General features: G+C 37.0%; 3 protein-coding genes across 3 annotated transcripts; 2 read left to right on the top strand and 1 right to left on the bottom strand.

Annotated features, from left to right (window-relative positions):
- Positions 1-1,627: 1,627 nt before the first annotated feature.
- On the top strand, positions 1,628-2,666 carry LOC131300477 (uncharacterized). Its single transcript, XM_058326346.1, has 2 exons — positions 1,628-1,936; positions 2,408-2,666. Exons 1-2 carry the CDS (start codon positions 1,846-1,848, stop codon positions 2,620-2,622), a joined length of 306 nt encoding a protein of 101 aa, XP_058182329.1. The 5' UTR covers positions 1,628-1,845; the 3' UTR covers positions 2,623-2,666.
- Positions 2,667-3,203: 537 nt separating this feature from the next.
- LOC131300475 (homeobox-leucine zipper protein ATHB-12-like) lies at positions 3,204-4,655 on the bottom strand. The gene is made up of 2 exons (XM_058326345.1): positions 4,036-4,655; positions 3,204-3,947 (listed from the first exon to the last, which is right to left on the bottom strand). Exons 1-2 carry the CDS (start codon positions 4,408-4,410, stop codon positions 3,576-3,578), a joined length of 747 nt encoding a protein of 248 aa, XP_058182328.1. The 5' UTR covers positions 4,411-4,655; the 3' UTR covers positions 3,204-3,575.
- Positions 4,656-15,492: 10,837 nt separating this feature from the next.
- Positions 15,493-16,300, top strand: LOC131300478 (auxin-responsive protein SAUR32-like). Its single transcript, XM_058326347.1, has one exon. It carries the CDS (start codon positions 15,634-15,636, stop codon positions 15,982-15,984), a length of 351 nt encoding a protein of 116 aa, XP_058182330.1. The 5' UTR covers positions 15,493-15,633; the 3' UTR covers positions 15,985-16,300.
- The last annotated feature ends 900 nt before the right edge of the window (positions 16,301-17,200 follow it).

Raw genomic sequence — 17,200 nt, forward strand, 5'->3', positions numbered from 1 at the left:
CAATTTGAGTTAGGGTTGTTGAAAATTACTAGTTGAATTGGGCTCAGTCCGAAGCAACTCATCTAATAAGCTCTCTTTTGAACTTATGAAGGAAAATGAAGATAAAATAAAAGAAAGTAGAGGGAAAATAGGAGAACAGTTGAATTCATTTGGCTATTTTCCTTCCTCTTTTTATAGGAACCAAAACAAGGGAGGAGGAATTTTTTAAATTTTCTCTACTCTTGCACAAGTTCTGCTTTGCCCTTTTATCAACCTAAAATGACATCCAAATAAGGTGTAAGTAACTCTCGGTTAAGCTCCAATCAAATACATATACACCAATGAGGGGCTAGATCGGTCGTGAAAACTCAAACTTGGTTAGATAGTTTCATGACTAAACATACTTTTAACACCATTCACAAGAGCTCGGAAATGCGGTTGGTACCCTTCATATAGTGGTGAGTCAAATATGGAGCTAGAATTTTACCTTATAGTCCCTTTGGATGGAGGGGTTTCGTGATAAAATAAAAGAAAGAGTTATGGTTTTTTGTGAAATTCCTCATTTGGATTGAACATTTTGGTGAGAAATAGAGATAAAAATACAAGAAAAAAAAATAGAGATAAAAATACAAGAAAAAAAATTATTTTGATAGTCCCTTCCCCTTTTTCACCAAAAATGGTGAGATTTGGTGGGAAAGGACTCTCATTTCTTATCTCTCACTTTCTCACATCCAAACGAACTATTAGTAGTGGCAAATATCTATATTAAAAATTTTAAAAAATGAACTGTGATAAGAATATTTATCGACTTTAGATAAAAATCAAAATTACGTAGGAATACTATATAAACGATATTTGTCATATGCACGTATCATAATCAATGGTTATCGCTTGACATGTTGCTTTCTCTTATCTTATTCGGTTTCTTGTTTGGTTTATTCCATTTAATGTTGATCTAACACTTTAGTATAAACAATGTTGCCTAAAAGACAAAGTTTGAAGTTGGTTTTTCTTAATTTAGACTAAGTTTGATTATATTTCACTTGGCTCATTAATTTGTCGTTCGATTATTTTTATGAACCTCTTTATGAGTTCAAAAACTAGAGGACTAAAGACTTTTTATAAAACAATAAAATAACGATAAAAATCTAGTGGTGGCAGATCTATATAATTTGAGGATAATTTTTTCAATTTTAGTGTATAATAATAGCATTTTTTAAAATCGTTGTAGTGGCGACCACCTCTACTTGTTTCCATTGGCTCCATTCCTTAGTGTAGTGTGTGGAGCATTGCTCTATTGATGAGGTCCCCATCCCACTTAATTTTTTCTAAAAATTTTAGTTTTGTTCTTATTTGATTTTTTTTTGGGTTCGTTAGTTTTGCCCCTCATTTTTTAGGATAGATGAATCGGAAAAGTAAAAAAAATTACTTTTAACCAAATATTTTGAAAAATTACTAGAAAAAAAATCAATTTTTTTGACTATTTTTTTACTAAAAAGTAGTTATTTTTCAAAATATTTGAGTATAAGTAAAAAATAATAATTTTTTTCGAAACGAATTAATAAGTCACAAAATTTTGACGCAAAATCCACAAACGCTGTAAATATTCAAACACAATTTATTTATTTTTGGTTAAGTATAGGCTAAATATTGCAACAATATGATGAATGCACTTGTCTTGAATGTGTTTGCGATGATCCTCTTTCTCATGTGATTCCACAGCGGGTACACCTTTCCGCATTTTTTGTTCATCCACATGCTCAGCTTCTTCGAGCCGTAATAATCCAAGAGCGGAACCAGAACGACCCAAACTCGCTCAGTACATGGGTTTCTAGTCTGTAGAAAGCGACACACTTCCGAAACTTCATGCCATTACAACCTACTTTCTCAATCATCGTGGCTGATCCGACAACCATAATATCGGTTTTCTGGCAAGGGCTTCGATTGGGCTTTCCACGTGAGCTGTCGCCTTCGCTTCCCTTCCCCTCCCTTATCTTTTTGCCACTGTCTTTTTGTCCGCACAGTACTTTGATTACATATGTCTAGTTGGGTTGTATCTGCATTTATTTAATTTTTCCTTTTGATGGCTTCAAATGGATTCCCTATTGTTAATTTCTTTGTCATCCGTCGGAATTTAGAAATCTGCACTTCAGTTTCACTTGGTATTATACTCACATTGATAAAATTGCATGACAATGAGGCTATAGTTTTCTTGCTAGAATTACCCACTTGACTTTCAATGTTCACTTCTCTAAGCACAGGAATATTTATTTAGTACTCTAAGCACAAGAAACAGCTCACTGTTACTTACCAGTTATTAAGAATCTGCTCCAAATTGGGTAACTTTCGACCAAAACTCCACGAAACGTGCATCCTTTGTGCATAATATTCCTTGTAACTAAGAAGTAATGAATTTTTGTGGTTGCAGGGTGGGAGGAATCCGCATGCTTAGGAATTAGGAAGATAAAGACTTTACAAACAGAGGAGGTAGATAGATGTGTTGTTTATCTTCCAAATACTTGTACAAGTAAATTTATAGTCAGTGCTCATCTTAACTTAAAAATTCACATTTTGTGTAGTTGCCTCGTGTTTGATGTTTCTCAGTCAACGGGGTCTTTGGGGAAAGACCAACCTAAGGAATAGGGATGCAGTATTCTAACGGCCATCCAAAGACTTGGCCAGTTCTCATTAGCATATGTCTTAGAAATTATCATCATGAGCATCTTTAAAAACGGGTCACTGGACATCAGGCGTACATGTAGCCAGCATAATGTAATTGGGTAGAGTTGAAAAAAACGAGATTCAAAAAAATGTAGGTAGCATGAGAGTTGGTGCATTCTAGCTTTGTTGCGTCTCCCCTCATGCCTAAAGCTAGTAATGCCCTTCCTTTAACTTACATTTTCAAACACATTTTCGAAGCTACAGTTGGCTATTGCTCAGACCTCGTTTTGTGAGAATGCTCACTAATTCATCCAACATCGATAATTGGTGCCGTTTCCTTCTTGTTATTCAAACTACAGGAAATTCTCAACGACATAGTTTGGTGGATTACTGCTTATGTCCAAGTTTCCAATTAAGCCTTTAAATGGTTGCAATTTGAACATCAAAGGCCTTCATTTCAAATTAATGCACTCAAATTTGACCTAAATGTATGAGAACCCTGCCATATTCCTTCCAATTTTGTCAATGAGAAAAGAAAAGGAACTTCAGAAAGAAGACTTCAGTGAGCTCAATTTCCTAGTTGCCTATGACCATTTGTATTACTTGAAGTTTCACACAAATTGTACTACTTGAACTAGTTTTCGGCATAGTATTTGTACAAACTCACAAAGTTCAGATTTGCAAACAAAAACATAATTGGCACCGTTCCTGAACATGCTCTCTCGTCACTTTCCAACTCCCATTGCTTCTTTCACCTGTTATTGATGAATTTACCTCATCCGCCCTGCTGAGGGAGTGTTAACTCACCTATGTGATGTGGTTGAAATCATAGATTAGCATTGCTTCATCTGTGGAGCAATCTTCTTTTCAGTACTCAGCTTCCTCACCCCTACGGCCTACGCAAACAAACGGTCTTCAATCTTCCCAGAGAGCTTCTATTGTTCTGGAGAATGGTGTACATTTTTCCAAGTCCAGAAGTCCCACCAGTTTGAACTGCCACATGACTGATCAAAAAGACCGTCAGAGTCCAAGTTGCACCCTTTGTCATGTGATCGCAGGGAACCATCTACTTGGCCAATCATGTTCAGAAATTCTTCTTTTTCCTGCTGAAAGAACTCAGCATTTCTCTCCTCATCTGAGTAAGTGACCACTAGCCCTGGACCTTCGTTCAAGCAACTTGGCTTTGTTTTAACGTAACATTTTGTATCTCCACTATCAGAGACACCGCAGGCGCCATTTCCACACAAATCCCTTCTTCTGCTGCTCTGATCATGCCCCTTTTCCAGCAGATCATTTAAGTCCTGCAACTGTAGAATAAAATGAAATGTTACGATCATATATATCTTAAGTACAATCTAGGCATCACTGAGTTCAAAAGGAGAATTCGTCAGGTACCTGTGTGAGCAACAACTGGTTCTCTTTCTTCAAGCACTCAAACTGGGAATACAGACTGTCATAATTGCCTTTGAGTACTCTATAGCTTTGCTCGATTTCCTTCGACTTCCATCTTGCTCTTCTGTTCTGAAACCATATAGCTACCTGCCGCGGTTGCAGTCCAAGTTCTCTAGCCAGCTGCAGCTTCCTCCTTGGATCAAGCTTCGTCTCCGACTCAAAAATCGACTCCAGTGACCTAATTTGTTCTTCACTAAACCTCCTCCTGTTCTTGTTCTTTGTCTTCCTTGGATTTCTTACAGCTTCTGGGCAGGTTAAAGACTCGGATTCGGCAGCTGCTTCTGGTGGAGAGGATGTAGAATACACTTCTCCCTCCATACTTAAAAATTCCCAAATTAAGAAAGGATGATGTTTTCTTAGTTAGAGGGACGTGACATAATTTTTGTTCTGGGCGCTAGTTTTTTAGAACCTTGTTTAAGAGTTTTGGCTGCAAGATATATACTCCAGTCGTGTAGAAGTACACCTGGCATAGCTGGTTACAAGTCATTGGGTGTTTTGATTGATGTGTTAGTTGTATCCAATAGGATTGGATTTCTTGTGGCATTTGCTCTTCTTTCCCTTGTGGACGTCTCCATCCATTTTACTTGTCTTTTTATTTCACATCATTTGTGAGCTGAAGTCTGCTGTTTTTGTTGCTTTCTTCTGGTGGATGTTGTGGGAATAAGGAGATTAAATTTCCCCTACCGATGCAATTTATGGGCGTACTTTTTCCTTAATATATAAGGAGAAAAATTACCTGTTTCAATACCTTGCAGTAGAGTGAATTTGGAGAAGATTTATCCAGTGGTAGGATCAAAATAAAAGACATGAATCCTTGTTTTTGAGATTCGTTAATTTCAATTCAATCAAGTGTCCCTGCGAGATGGAATTGCATTTGAGTAAGGCTTCATTTGTCCAAGAAACTCATCTTCCTAATTTTCTAGGGCGATTCAATTACCGATTTTGGTTCGATAGCGTTGTATGCACCCTTGTTCCTGCTGCATGGATAGCATGCACATTGTTTTACTTATGAGGGCATTAAGATTGACTCGTTGGTAATTTTGGAAAGTGAAGAAAAGGGTTCTAAAAAGAGCTTGATATAACTTGTTTTTTTGTCTTTCTGAGAGCCCATTCTGCATTTTTTCTAGATGGTGAGATAAGACGCGTGGTATATGGGTGTACCCGATTTTACTGCTTATCTTCACTAATCGATGGTCTGTTTTTCCCTGTTTTAATGGGCTTTCACTGTTCGTGATAAATTTCTTTTACTAAGCAAGAAACTCTCTTTGGAAGACTCTGTATTTCTGTTTTAAAGTTTGGAATAAATGCGGAAATAACTGTATTTCATCTTTTATTTATAAATAAATAAAAACTTTTAATGTCACTGTTTTGTCATTTTCAGAGTACAAAGATAAGAATTGTGTTTATATTACGTGGGTTTCCTTGTGAGAGGATAAGAAGGGGTGGGATAGGCTGTCAAAAGGGACATGACAGTGAAGGATGGTGGTTGTAGTCTAATAGCAACAAAATAGAGGAAATTTAGGATTCCTACGCTAATGATTAATCATTCGTATACGAGGTGGTTGAAACTTTTTACATTTTCGGGAGCTAATCATATGCTACAACTTTGGCTAAAAGTACAAAGCAAGATTCTCTCTTAGTTCAGCCTTCATTCACAGCCTTCCACTTCCAACCCCACAAGAGTTGCATTTTTCTCTGTTCGTTGTCGCGTGTCCTCATTCTATTGGTCATTCTATTGGGCCGACGTGTCCGCCCCACTCTACCTTGTCCATTCGAGCTTGATGGAGAGTCTCGAGCTGGTCTCTGGTTTATTGCCTTGCCCTTTCGGGTTAACCAGTTGATTAATCTTGTGGGAGTGGTTTGTGAAATATCCCAAAATATTGTCCAACATCAGTGGGCAAGAAATTGGTTTAGGGTTATATTTTGAGCTCGAATTTTGGGCCATGATGATAGGTTCACTTTCTACATGTTTTTGGGTCAGCAAGCGATGGGTGATACAAATATGTTATATTAATTTATGATCACTTATATTCATCACCCGACATAGTTCATCGTCGTTGGACATCCTCGATCAATGTGCGGGGCTATAAATACCAAAATATTACTAATACATATGTAATTAAATCATACGCACGGTACCATGTTGGGTTGGTGTAGTAGTGTAGTTTTTACTCTCTATTAGAGAGTTAAGAGTACAACATAAGAAAATTCCTCCTGAAATTTAATTTTTTCCCCAGTGGTCGGAAAACTCCAGAATTGCATGGGATGTAAAGGGGTTGGAGATTGGAACCTTCTATACGCGGAGAAATTTGAAATATCGCATCGCCCATTTTCTCCTTGAAAAATCTTTGAATATACGACACAAATACATGGCTAGTTTCAAAAAAAACACACAAGACATGACACTTTAACGACACAACAGAATATATGAACGGTCATGTTTTTTGAGTTGTATAACTAATGAACGAGATTATACATATCATGCAATGGGTAGTGTGTTTGGTTAGACTTTTGATTGCTAGTGCTTAACTGATAAGATAATGTCTCGTTCCAAGTGTGAGAAAATGTGTTGCCATAGTTACAAAAGTCAAATAAAACGGAGAAACAAATGTAAAAGAGGGTTCCCATCATCGCAAAATTTGTCCGCATCAGTTCAATACCATCACAACCACCACCACTTGTGACTTGTCTCGTAATTTCTAGTAATTTCTGGAGATGTGACATGATGATCCGTCCTGGTCAAGGTAACTGCGCCAAAATTCTACGGAAAGTAGCGCTATCGTGTAAGAGAATTCCATCCATCCTCAGCCATGCACACAGCAACTGTTCGTGGAAATGACAAATGTGGTTTTTGTCTCGGACGGGCATGATTATTACTCGTATTCATATTCTTTCCAGCTGGCCGGGTAAAGGGTATGCTTGTACCGTTCTGATTGGTAGCAGATGAAGTTCTGGAGACAGAAGATCCGCGCAAGGGATTCTTGGAGCTAAGTTGGGTGGAAGTCTCTTCATCAAAAAGTACTGTATCAAATTATCAACGGTGGTGGGGGTCTAAAATGCAAGACATGGATGCTTTACAGGGAAAATTGGGTGGAGCTCCTTTTCTATCTATTATATTTATTTTGAAAATCTTAGTGGTGTAAAGGTGGAAATTTTCGTAATGTTAATGTGAAAATTAGCTGTTTTCTTAAAAGTCAGTAGACTTCCAGAACTGTACCTTGTCATTTTTTTTCTATTAATACAGGGTGTCTCGGGTCGGCCGCGCACACCTCAGACAAATCTCTAGAGCCTCTACACCGTCATTTCAAACGCTTACACGGAAAGGTGAGAGTTTGCCCTAAGGCAAGCTCTGGGCTTTGGGTCCCAAATCACATGGCCCCCAAAATTTTGTATGGTGCCTATAATAAGCGTACAAAAATAAGCCATGTATTATTAAGCCCATGAAAAAAAGGGCTCATTTTTCCAGATCAGCCCAACACAGATTCGGGTGTCAAAGTCTAATATCCAATCCATTGAAAAGGAGATCGCAAGAAAAATTGAATATGCACAACTATTTTTACTGCTAAACATACAAGAAAAGTGGTATTTAAATTATGCTTTTAAGTCACTTAATGAACACTACTCTTAGGAATTCTATGTACTTGAGTATATGTTATTTTGATTTTCTGGATTGATTTACTGTTTATTGGTTTGCTCGTAAAAAAATGGGACACGTAAATTACCTCAACTTTGAAGTTCACTTCAAACTCCTGAAATGTAAGGGGCGATTCTAGGTCAATAATGGCTTGCAAGGAGAGTTGAATATGAATTTTTGAAAAATAAAAATGGTTGAAGACTCAAACCTTCACCATCAAGTTAACCTCTTTGGTTACTCTAGTTTATCTTTGAAAGTGGTTCGCTAATCTTGGGACCATATTTGAACGAAATTAGCAAAGCCCTTTTTGCCTTTCTGCGTGACAATGGGGTGTTGCTTGTGACGAACCAAAAAATTTGACCCTCACGGGTGGACAAGGCCCAAATTTATCAACTAAGACAAAAACCTCACCAATTTGGTTAATTAACCGGCAAAGTAGCCCTTAGATCATCTTTTCGAATATGTTTTTCTTTGTTAGAATTCAAACACTTGACCCTGCCTGAGGCTTAGGGATTTGCTCATCTTAAGGTCTTATGTTTGAAACCTCTCAAATGTCCATATAGAGTTTTGCTCTTACATTAATCGGAACCCCGCAAGTGGACTTGTCGGATTGATCCCTAATATTATTCAAAGTGTTTGTAAACTAGTCCGAACACATGAGTCGTAAAAAAAGCTACATATTTGAGGTGCAGGACAGGGTAGGGTCCAGATCAGTGAATGCAAAATAATGTTCCAAAAGGCGGAGAGAGAGATAGATGTTGCAATGTCATGCCATTAGGTGGGGAATTTTCTGAAAAGGTTGGGCCAACGGACCCTTGCCTTTGAGGAAAAGAATAAAAATACCTACTTCTTTTTTGGTGAAAGAATAAAAACACCTTCTTCTTTTTCTTTTCTTTTCTTTTTTTTGGGGGGGTAAGTAAGAATAAAAATAGCTTTGATCACGCCTGCCTAACCTCACTTTTATCTTTAGCTTTGTCCCTAAGCATGAACCTACTACTAGCTCCCAACACGTACGCCTACTGGACAGCTTGGAATTTGGATTACTTCTTCATACCTTCTCGGCTTTGTAATCCTTTCCCCTCCCTGACTAAAAGAAATTGAGCAATTTAGAATTTACTCATACATAGTTTCTTCTTTTTGGCTTTATTTTTACATTTTGGTTTCGTGGATCAATATTTTGAACTAAAAACTAGCATTAGTTTATCAACCTCCCCGAATAATTTAAGCCTCTAAAGATTCTAAACACAGCTACCACCACAACCATCAAGAAATAAGCTTTCCAGACTATAACTCCGGGTATAAAAGGAGTTATTGCTATGAGTACTGACCAGGGGAGGGAATTCGTACCGACTGGCAGCGCCAGGCCGTCTCCGGCCACCGGACGCCCGATCCGAGCCGTCCAAAAATTCTAAAAAAAAACTCCGATGGGGCTTGTGCTAGAATCAACGGCATCCAATGTGTGTAGAATGCTTGATCTAAACACCTTTTATATATACACGAAAAAATGGTGTTTAGATCAAGCACCCTACACAGATCGGATGCAGTTGATTCTTGTGAGGGCCCCATCGGTTTTTTTTTTTAGAATTTTTGGACGGCTCGGATCTGCCGTCTGGTGGCCGGAGACGGTCCGGCACGGCCGGTCGGTACCTATATCATTTTTGGTATAAAAGATCCAATTCTTTACATAATAAGGCGGCACTTATAATTCTTCAACTTTATATCAAAACAAGCACTCGACAATAATTCCTCAAAATACAAGTAATTCATATCGTCCCTCAAAAGTTGTTAATTTAACTGTCAACAAAAGTTTATATCGTATAGTTTGGTTTCCGTCATGCCCCTGGCCGGCCTGCTCAAAAATTCTAAAATTTTCGTGTAATTAATGCCACCAACACAAGCATTAGTTAACACTAGTTCTTAATAAGGTTTAGGCATATATATCGTCTGTCTTAGCATACTACTACTTTTTGCCAACTAGTTCCACCTTAATTTAAGCATGAATACATGTGAAATAAGAATCAAGTTTTCAGAAGTCACGGGAAGGCTACGTACCTTTTTAAGCATACAAGACTTAAAAGTCTATATTCTGCAAGTTGAGAGTATTTAATTAAGTCACCCCTCCCTTTTCTGTAGCACCAAGAAAGTTGGAGAGAGAGAGAGAGAGAGAGAGAGAGAGAGAGCGTTTGTCTAATGGAAGCGTGGGAACAACTATATGGAGTATAATATAACAAGCCACTCCTAGATGAGATCTCTTTCTGGTTCCTAAGCTGCAGGAACGAGTGGGGACACGAACCCTACTTTTGTGCTGATCTAACGGCTTATAATACGAGGCCAAAGGATAGCCGTGTTGGCCACTAAATAAGAACAACTTTTCTGTTTATTCGATCTTAAGTTCTAAGTTTGATTGCTTCCCTCCCTGTAGTTTAACTTTTAAGCTTTTACGGCGAAGTTTTTTTTTTTTTTTTTTATCCTACGGCGAAGTTTAACCGTGCGTGCTTATTCTGGTCCTTTCAACCGTTTTGTATGGCACGCACAACAAAATTGCTTTGTATTTGTTTTTGGTCTTTTATGGACAGTATTCCTTTGAACCCTTAAGAACCATAAAAGGATGCTGTGATGTGATGGAGTCATGTATTAAAAATAGGGCAGTACCCATTTGCTTCTCAGAAGCTCCACACGAATCCAGGTGCCAAACACCAGGTTACTATCGTCAAATGAACGACTTTCGTTCGTTTGAGTAGGCAAAATCTGGAAAACTTTTAATTGATTTTCTCATCAATCATGTGGTTTAAGCTTGCACTCTAATTATCTTCATATACCGGTGGAGGATTTGGGCAGCAATATTTAAGACAGTAAGAAAAAAAAAAAAAAAAGGAAAATTTATATGAATGGTTCTCTTAATTTCACCCGAGTTTCATTTTCATCCTCCAAGTATTAATTGCAACTCTTTTGACCTTTAAGTTTGGTTTTCGTACAAAATTTGTCCAATTGATAACGTTTGTTAGCCAAACTAGACGGAAAAAAATTATATTGAAGGCAGACGTCATCAATTGGACCAACTTGATACGAACTGCAACATCCAAAGTGCCATCAATTTGATTTTTTCTGTCCAGTTTGGCTGATAGAAGTTATCAATTGGACCAATTTAGTACAAAAATCAAACTTGAAGGTCAAAAGAGTTGCAATTGATACTTAGAAGATGAAAATGAGATTCCGATGAAACTAGAATGACCATTTATATAAATTTTCCAAAAAAAAAACAGGTTTCCTATCCAAAATGTGTACTAAACTCAAATGAGAAGGAGAATGTGATTGGTTCTTCTTTTGGAGTTAATTAGTCTCTTTTTTAGCTCTCTGTTTTACCCCTATTTTAACTACTACTGTAATTGGAAACAAGAGTGAGTTGGTTTATATCCTATCCGACTAATATTAAGGAAATGAACGAGATGAGACGATTTTATTATTCAGCCTCTGGTACAACGGCCTTTTATTTAATCAGTTATTTAATTTAAGAATGGAAATTGATTTCTACGGTGCCCATATTGATTTAAGCACTCTCTTTTTTTTCGTCTTTTAGCGGATGAATTTACTGAACAATCCCTGAGATTTGTAAAAAATGTATGCATGCAGGGACTATTTCGTAAATTCACCCACTAAAAGACAAAAAAATGAGAGGTTGTTCGTTTTGGGGTTTTTGGATTTGGGACTTTGGATCAGAATTTGTAATGATTAGGGTAAGAAGATAGGAGTAATGATTAGAAAAAGATAAAGATAAAAAGTAAAGTAATAGTTGAAGATAGGGATGATGAGTGGATTTTTAAGTAGGGTAATTATTTAGAGTTCAAAATCCCAAAACTCATCCGAACAAGCTCTGAGTGTTTGCATCAATTATGGGAATGTAGAAATCAATTTCCCATAAACAAAATTTTAAATGAGCAGAGACAGCTCGTGTGGCCTAACTCAATGCAGGTGTTGTTCCAATAAGGACTTTTCGGACTTTTTTAAGTTTTGTCCTTATTTGAATTTTGTAGACGAATCGAAAAAGTAAAAAAGTGAAACGTAAAACTAACAAACACGAAAAAAATTTGAATAAGGACAAAATCAAAAAAAAGTAAAAAAAATTAGAAAAAATGTTGATGGAATGGGGTCGCAATCCTCTTTTTTTTTTTTTAAATGTTGGAGTCTTGCAATTAGCTAGCTATAAAAAAATGACATAAGGCCATCCACAAAGGTATAATCAAAAAAGAATAACCAAAAGTTGATACATTAGCTTTTAATTATTCAAATAAGATGTTGCTAAGCTCAATAATGTTGAGCTTCAAAATGATCATTTCTAGTCATAACCAAAATAAGGGTTCACTACAATTTCACTCTCTTTCTCCCCCTTTGTTTTCCGTCATTCACTTACTTCTAGTTACGTTTTTTTAGGCAAAAATCAGTGACTTTCTTCCCTGGTATATATATATATATATATATATATATATATATATATATATATATATATTTTTTTTTTGTTTGGGCAGAGGTGGGGGGCGGGGAATAGAAACGGAAAAGAAGAGTGAAATACCTTAATTCAGCAATGATAGTTTGAATTGTAGATGATCGAGAGATATGAGTTTCACTTTTAGAGGAAATAAAGAGAAATAGTTTGTGAGTGAAGTGAAGAAGATATAGAGTAGGTGAAGAAGAGAAGAAGAAAATACCAGTTGAAACACATGTGTATACAAATTTTGAAACTATTTAACTTATGTTGTGTGGGGTCCACAAATTTTTATTATTTGAAAAGGTTGCTAGTTTTGGTTATCCAAAATCCAAAATTTGATTATTTCTAAGGATGTTACTAAGTTTAATTATATCATTGTGAGTCATCTTTTGTACTAATATTATTAACTTTAAAAATAATTGACTTTTGATTATACCATTGTGGATAGCCGAACAAGTAGTTGACCCTACAGTCTTTTATGTTGGAGTCCTATATCCACCAAGCGGGGATAACGCTATGGTGGATATAAACAGTATAACAAATCTATGCAATTTTGTAGATCATTTTTTAAAATAGCATAACATTTATTATTATTATTATATTAGGTCATAACACTTTTTAAAAAATGCCAAGAGCAAGTCCAATGAGGGGATGAATAGTCATTTACCATCCTCAAATGCAAAAATTAGGGCTCTAATAGGGGATGGAAATGGGGATGAAAAATGAAAAAGATGGATATGGGGATCAGTTAGACTACGACCACCACATATGTGGTGCGGTGATCGTCTACCGCACGGCTAATGGGGCTCATTCTGAGCCCCACAAAAATACAGAAAAATATTCATAAATTTTAAAAATATTATTTTATGGAGTCTTATAAAAAATCAGTTTCAACGGATATTGGTAGGTTTCGCTCCTATAAATTCAAAAAACATATCTACCGATATCCGTTGAAACTGATTTTTACAGGACCCATAAAATATTATTTTAAAATTTATGAATATTTTTTTGTATTTTTGTGAAGTTCGAAATGGGCCTCAAAAGGCGTGCGGTGGACTGGTCACCGCATTCCATGCAGTGTACCTAGACTTTCTCTATGGGGATTGTTGATATATGCATCCCCAAATGACTATAGCTATAAATGCCATGTCATAAAACCAACTGATTCTACCAGAAAAATGAATGGTCGGAGTCATCTAAATCAGCCGGAATCTAGAAATTTCTGCAACTCCTTGCCGGAGTAACCAAACAACATCGGGATGAGAGAGAGATCTCGCAGGAGAGATAGAGGGAGATCGACGGGTCACTGAAATCGTGACTGAAACAGTGGAATGAGGGTTTGGCCTTGTGTGATTTCACGCTGGGTTTCATGGTTGGGCTTCAAAAAGAGAGAGAGAGAGAGAGAGAGAGAGAGAGAGTGTGTGTGTGTGTGTGTGTGTGTGTGTGTGTTGAGGTTTTATGGCTTGATTGGGTTCCGGGTGAGAATTGTGATTTCAAGCTGGTATGGTTTTGACTATGGAGAGAGAGAGAGAGTAAAGTTATGAGTTTTGGAATAGCTTGGAAAAATCTGACCGTTGGAAAAAAAATGGACCAATGAACGGCTATAATAATTCTAATGGGCGAATTATTTTCACCACTATAAATAATTAGGTGGACAGAAAATAAGATGGAGAAAAAATTAGTTAATCTATTTTTCATCCTAAAATAACTATTTCATCCCCTAATTTTTCATCCCCCATAGAGAGGAGGGAGTCCTATTATCCATCTAACTAATTTTCAACAACTTTTTCACTTTAAAATAACTACTCCTTCCATCCCCCTCTTAAAGTTCAGTATTTCATTTTGGGTTGTCACTTAATAAGTGTTCATTTTATAAAAAGTTAGAAGGTAAAAGTTGGTATATTTTCCATTTTACCCATGAAAGTAGATTCTATTTTGAAAAATTAGTGAGTAAAAGTGTAATGATAATGTTTCCATAAAGGGTAAGTAGAGAAAGTGGAGGTAAAAATTGATATAAAATGTGTAATGATGATATTTTATTGATAAGTTGGAATTACAAAGCGGGACACTTAAAAAAAGACGGAGAGAGTTTCAATCCCCTCATTTTCCATCTCCCATTGAAGTTGCTCTAATAAACCACTTGAAGGCATACTATTTTTAAAAATGACATAACAAGTATTATGCGATTATTACAAAAAGACATAACATATCCATTTGAAGGCATAATAAAAAACAATTGGAAGGTATAACCGGTGACCCTTTTTGGGCAGGAGACACCATAGCACTTGGCTCTAAGCGGACGTGTATCTAAGGGTCAAAATTAGAGCAGTAGTTGACCTGACCCTACAGTCGCCCACGGGGCGCATTGGTATATATTTTCGCTCGTTTACCAGGTGTGTTCCGTGTTTATTCACCTTTTTTGTATTTTTTTGACAAGGTGTTTATTCATTCACCTGAATCACCTGATAGTTATCCGAAAAACTACTACTACTCAGCAGTCTGAGTTTGCTTTTACAAGCTATAGGTTGTTTGCTATGACCAGTTTAGTTTCTTCTACTTCCAGCTTCTTACGTCTACGTGTGCTCCCCAATCTTAATCTTTTTTAACTTTTGTGCTTTGTTTGTGATCTCAAGATGACATAGATCATTATCCCAGGTCGAAAGTTTGGATTTGTGTGTATGTGTGTTTAAAAGATTCATTCTATCTCTCCCTAGTCAACAATTGTCTAGGTGAGTTTAGTAGGTGAAATTACTCTTTTGTCACTAAAAAAAAAAAAAAAGGATTACATAGATCATTATCCCTCCAACTCCCATTCGGTCAACTATGGATGAGTTTGTGTTTGATTGGAGATTTATTTTAATCAACCTGCACGACGTGGTTACGCTATTAGCCCAGCAGTGGCCAATCCGCGGTGGAAACGGTCAACGCCTGCCTGCCGCCGACGTAGCAAGTAGTACTACAAATTCATCATCCTATATTCCTGGTAGTGGTGGGAGCAACAATTGACCTGGAAATAGTCCTCCTCTATGCTTTGGCGTTATTGAACAGGAACTCAGAAAACTCCTTTTGGACGGCAATTGAATTAACCCACCCAAGTTATGACGGTTTCAGCTGCTCCTTCTCCATAACACCCTCTCTCTCTCTCTCTCTCTCTCTCTAGATCTATCTGTGTATATATAGCCCTCCTCGACTCCTATACCTCTCTCAACTCTCATCATCAATTTCCTTATGTGCTTAACCTTCACAATATAATGAGCAACATACCCACATCCTTAACCGACTCTGCTCTAAACCTCTTTAAATTAGCAATCTCTGCTTCTGACCCTTGGCCTTTCTCTTCATTCTTCTCGTAATTCAACCAAAACCAAGAACTTGGGTTTTCTCAATTTTGGGTCTTTTTGCTTCTTCTGAGCCTTCTTTTGAAATGGGTAGTGGAGCCAAAATTTCCCATCTACATGTTCCCCATCTCCATCATCACCATCACCATGGGAAGAAAGATATTCCCAAGGGGTGCATAGCAGTTATGGTGGGTCAAGGAGAGGAGCAACAGAGGATCATAATCCCCGTGATTTACATCAATCATCCTCTGTTTATGAAGTTGTTGAAGGAAGCGGAGGAAGAGTACGGGTTTGATCACGAGGGACCCATCAATATTCCTTGCCACGTTGAGGAGTTTCGCCATGTACAGGGCTTGATTGATCAAGACAATTACCTACACCACCACCACCACCACCACCACAACCACAACCACCATCTTTTGTGCTTCAGGGTTTGAAAGATTTGTGGAATGGCCAAGAGTCATAACCAGATAGGAGACCAATTGAATGGCAGAAGTCCTGCAAATTTGTATTTTTCTTCCTTTGTTATTTTAGTTCTATTTTGAACTCTTCTTGTATTTTGTTTGGCTGAGAGTAAGCACTCAGGTGGTTGTAGAAGATGATGATGAAAAGATGAATGATACTAGGAGTATTACTATTGTCGATATATTTTTTTGTTTGTTTTTGTCTCGTAATGTGGAAGGGGGAAAGAAAATTGTACAACTACTCTTTTTGATTCATCTGGATCTTAGTTTTATAGATCAATTTCTTAAACCAGCTGTGTTATTATTAATGTAATATTGTGAACGCATGAAAACTGATTTGAGGCACCGACAGAGGAGCTGGAGTAATGAATGAAGTGAGAAGCTAAAGCTTTTGCATTAGTGGAGGCGCGTAAGCTAACTGGCTACAAGCTTTTCATCTGTTTTTCAAAGTGCTTCTTCGATTGGACATTTGAGTTATGTAAAAAAACGTCATATTTAAATGTGATTTGAAAGGCTTAAATGAGCATTATTAGTATTACTCTCACAAAGTTATTAGAAACCAAGATTGGATTATGAAGTTGAACTACTACCTCGGGCCTTTGTTTTAATTAGCTGTTGCTACCTCTCCTAATTCCTCCTGAAACCTTGAAATTCACTTGATGCGTTTTACTTTACTATCCTTTCGGAAAGTAAAATAAAGAACTGTAATGGTTTTTCTCCTCCAAATTCCACTCTGTAGTACCTACCTACTGGACGATGCCTTTTTTCCTTCCAGCTCTACCAGTGCAAAAGAAAAAAGATTCCTTAGCTTGGTCACTAGCTACCCACTGCCCAACCCATTTTCCGATGCCTTGACTTCAGGGACGAAAACATAAATCCGTGTTGCAAAGAACAAGTTATCATCTAAAAATGATATATTTTCATTAGATTGTGAAAATTCTTATAACGACAGTTGAAAACGATTAATTTTGTTAGCACATAAAACAAGTGGATTCCTGCCTGCTGGTTTTCCGAAGAATTAATACTCATTAAAGAAAGACAGGATCTAAGTATGAAACAAAATTTCTTGAGTACTTCTCTCTTCATCCCTGCTTGACTTATGAAAATTATCACGCTTTGTGGTATTGGCTCCGAATCATTATGGTGTGCACGTGTAAGTTACGAACGCTACAAGTTCCCCGGTTCCACG

This window comes from Rhododendron vialii, chromosome 9a (assembly GCF_030253575.1).
Source record: "Rhododendron vialii isolate Sample 1 chromosome 9a, ASM3025357v1".
NCBI classification, from domain to species: domain Eukaryota; kingdom Viridiplantae; phylum Streptophyta; class Magnoliopsida; order Ericales; family Ericaceae; genus Rhododendron; species Rhododendron vialii.